General features: G+C 42.3%; 2 protein-coding genes across 7 annotated transcripts in view; both read left to right on the forward strand.

Moving 5' to 3' along the window:
* ube2g2 (ubiquitin-conjugating enzyme E2G 2) overlaps nucleotides 1-2,103 on the forward strand; it is a 2,261-nt gene extending 158 nt beyond the window's left edge. The window contains exons 2-6 of the mRNA XM_083527061.1: nucleotides 192-227; nucleotides 497-542; nucleotides 741-859; nucleotides 966-1,106; nucleotides 1,225-2,103. Of these exons, the coding sequence (XP_083383187.1) occupies nucleotides 192-227; nucleotides 497-542; nucleotides 741-859; nucleotides 966-1,106; nucleotides 1,225-1,337 (455 nt within the window). The 3' untranslated portion in view covers nucleotides 1,338-2,103. The remainder of the gene's footprint in view (nucleotides 1-191; nucleotides 228-496; nucleotides 543-740; nucleotides 860-965; nucleotides 1,107-1,224) is intronic.
* Nucleotides 2,104-2,250: 147 nt separating this feature from the next.
* usp40 (ubiquitin specific peptidase 40) overlaps nucleotides 2,251-2,500 on the forward strand; it is an 11,855-nt gene continuing 11,605 nt past the window's right edge. For 5 of the 6 annotated variants that reach the window (XM_083526568.1, XM_083526572.1, XM_083526569.1 and 2 more), the window contains exon 1: nucleotides 2,251-2,500. This exon is cut by the window's right edge and continues 77 nt beyond it. The gene's annotated coding sequence lies outside the window, so the exon portion shown is untranslated. The other variant, XM_083526570.1, reaches the window with a different exon arrangement.

Below are 2,500 nucleotides of genomic sequence, written 5' to 3' on the forward strand. Positions count from 1 at the left end.
CACACACACACACACGCGCACACACGCGGAGAGCTGCACAGGCTAATCCTAATCTTGCGCGTGTTTACTGTGTGATTTTGATGAGATGGAAGTGTTTACATTACAGATGTTGTAGCTCCACAAACACTGCACTTTAATATCACTGAATATTTACCATGTGTTTGTTTATTGTTTTTCTTTTTCAACTTCAGAACTCACTCTGAATCCTCCAGAAGGCATTGTGGCAGGTAAAGTGTCACTAATCACACACTCCTGTCACTAATCACACACTCCTGTCACTAATCACACACTCCTGTCACTAATCACACACTCCTGTCACTAATCACACACTAGGCCAGATAGATTGTACTAGTCTTCTCTCAGTGTGTGTGTGTGTGTGATGGAGACCTTAACATGATTTCCAGAGCACCAGTGTGTGTGCGCGCGCAGAATCTTTTCAGTTCTCTTTATTAACCCTCAAACACTGTGTGTGTGTGTGTGTGTGTGTATAAAACAGGTCCTGTGAATGAAGAGAACTTCTTTGAGTGGGAAGCTTTAATCATGTGAGTATACATAATTAAATACTCTGAGAACACTTGTTTGTGTATACACACACACACACACACACACACACACCTTATTAATCTTTATCACCACATTCTGTGCACAGCTGCTTTAAGACAATTTACATTAAAACAGTTAAATCTAATTGAATATATAAATTTGTGTGTGTGTGTGTGTGTGTGTGTGTGTGTGTGTAGGGGACCAGAGGATACATGTTTTGAGGGTGGTGTGTTTCCAGCTCTCCTCAGTTTCCCCTCTGATTATCCACTCAGTCCTCCAAAGATGAAGTTCACCTGTGACATGTTTCACCCCAACAGTGAGTCACACACACACACACACACACACACACACACACACTAATTGCAGCGCTTCCCCTTAAATAACTGAATCAGTAAACTGTGTGTGTGTGTGTGTGTTTGTAGTTTACCCAGATGGACGTGTGTGTATCTCGATCCTTCATGCCCCAGGTGATGACCCAATGGGGTATGAGAGCAGTGCAGAGAGGTGGAGTCCTGTACAAAGTGTGGAGAAAATTTTACTGAGTGTCATCAGCATGCTTGCAGGTACACACACACACACACACACACACACACACACATGTACACATGCTCAATAATTATTCACCATTCGGACACTGTGTGTGTGTGTGTGTGTGTGTGTGTGTGTGTGTGTTTTCCTCAGAGCCGAATGATGAGAGTGGAGCGAATGTTGACGCCTCTAAGATGTGGCGAGAAGACAGAGAGCAGTTCAACAGACTTGCTAAGAAGATTGTCCGCAAATCACTTGGGCTCTAAGACACGCACGTGCGCACACACACACACACACACACTGAGCACTTTATCTGAGCCAAGCTTCTCCTTCACTTACCTGATGGACAGGTGATGAAGTGAAGGAGCTTCTCCTCTTCAGCTGTTTTTAGCTCTGCTCCTTAAGTGTGATGAAGATGGAGAGACAAAGAAAAAGACAGTGTGATTCTCTCTTTAGATGTACATTTTTGTTTTTTCAGCATGTAACAGCTTTAGTCTCATACTGCATTTAGAGAACCCTGTAGGATTGTGGGGAAAAATGAAAGACTGGGATTTTGCTATAAAAGTGATACCTTTTAATTAGTAAATAATTTTTCTGGATTTTCTGGGGGTTTTTTTTTGTTATTTTTGCAGTGACAATAAACACCAATAAAACCACCTGAACCTTCACGTGTGTGTCTACGTGGGATATATAAAAGAAAAAAAAAACCTAAAACTGCTCCTTTAAGGTGATTGTGGTCAGAAGGATGTGCTTCAATAAAACAGATGTTTTTAAGAGTAACTAAATGGGTTCAAAATAAAGAGAAAGCATCTGTTAAAGTGTACTTGGACCCACCACGTTCCCCAGGAGGACAGTCTACGGTACCAGGTTCAGTTGAGATTTAGGTCTCAGCACAGAGACCCGCTGGTTAAAGTGGTAAATGACATTCAAATTCAATGTTTGTTTGTTTTTATTGATAAACAAATATGAACAGGTTTGAACTCTGAAAATGAAAATCTTTTTGATGAGCAACAATAAAGCTGAAAATTTTAACATTTGTTTCTGTTATTTATACAGTACAATCTCGTGTGTGTGTGTGTGTGTGTGAGAGAGAGAGAGAGAGAGAGAGAGAGAGAGAGAGAGAATGTAAAGTTGGGTTTCAGTAGAGGGCGCTATTGATGTTTTGGCCTACAAACCCGGAAGTGTCATTTGAACTCGGATTCCCATGGTGCACCGCGGTTTTGTGAGAGGACAACATGGCTGCGCTCTGAGCCGGATTCAGCTCCGTGTTTCCGCATGTAGTGAGGAGCAGTTTTTACTACTGAGGGTTTCATCTCCCAGCGTTTATGATCCTGAGGGAGCGGAGCCTCAGGAAGTGATGTGAAGGTGATATGATGGTGATGAGTGCGCTGCAGAGTGTTCCTGAGGTGAGATAGCTCTCTCTCTCTCT

This window comes from Silurus aristotelis, assembly GCF_946808225.1.
Source record: "Silurus aristotelis genome assembly, chromosome: 2".
NCBI classification, from domain to species: Eukaryota; Metazoa; Chordata; class Actinopteri; order Siluriformes; family Siluridae; genus Silurus; species Silurus aristotelis.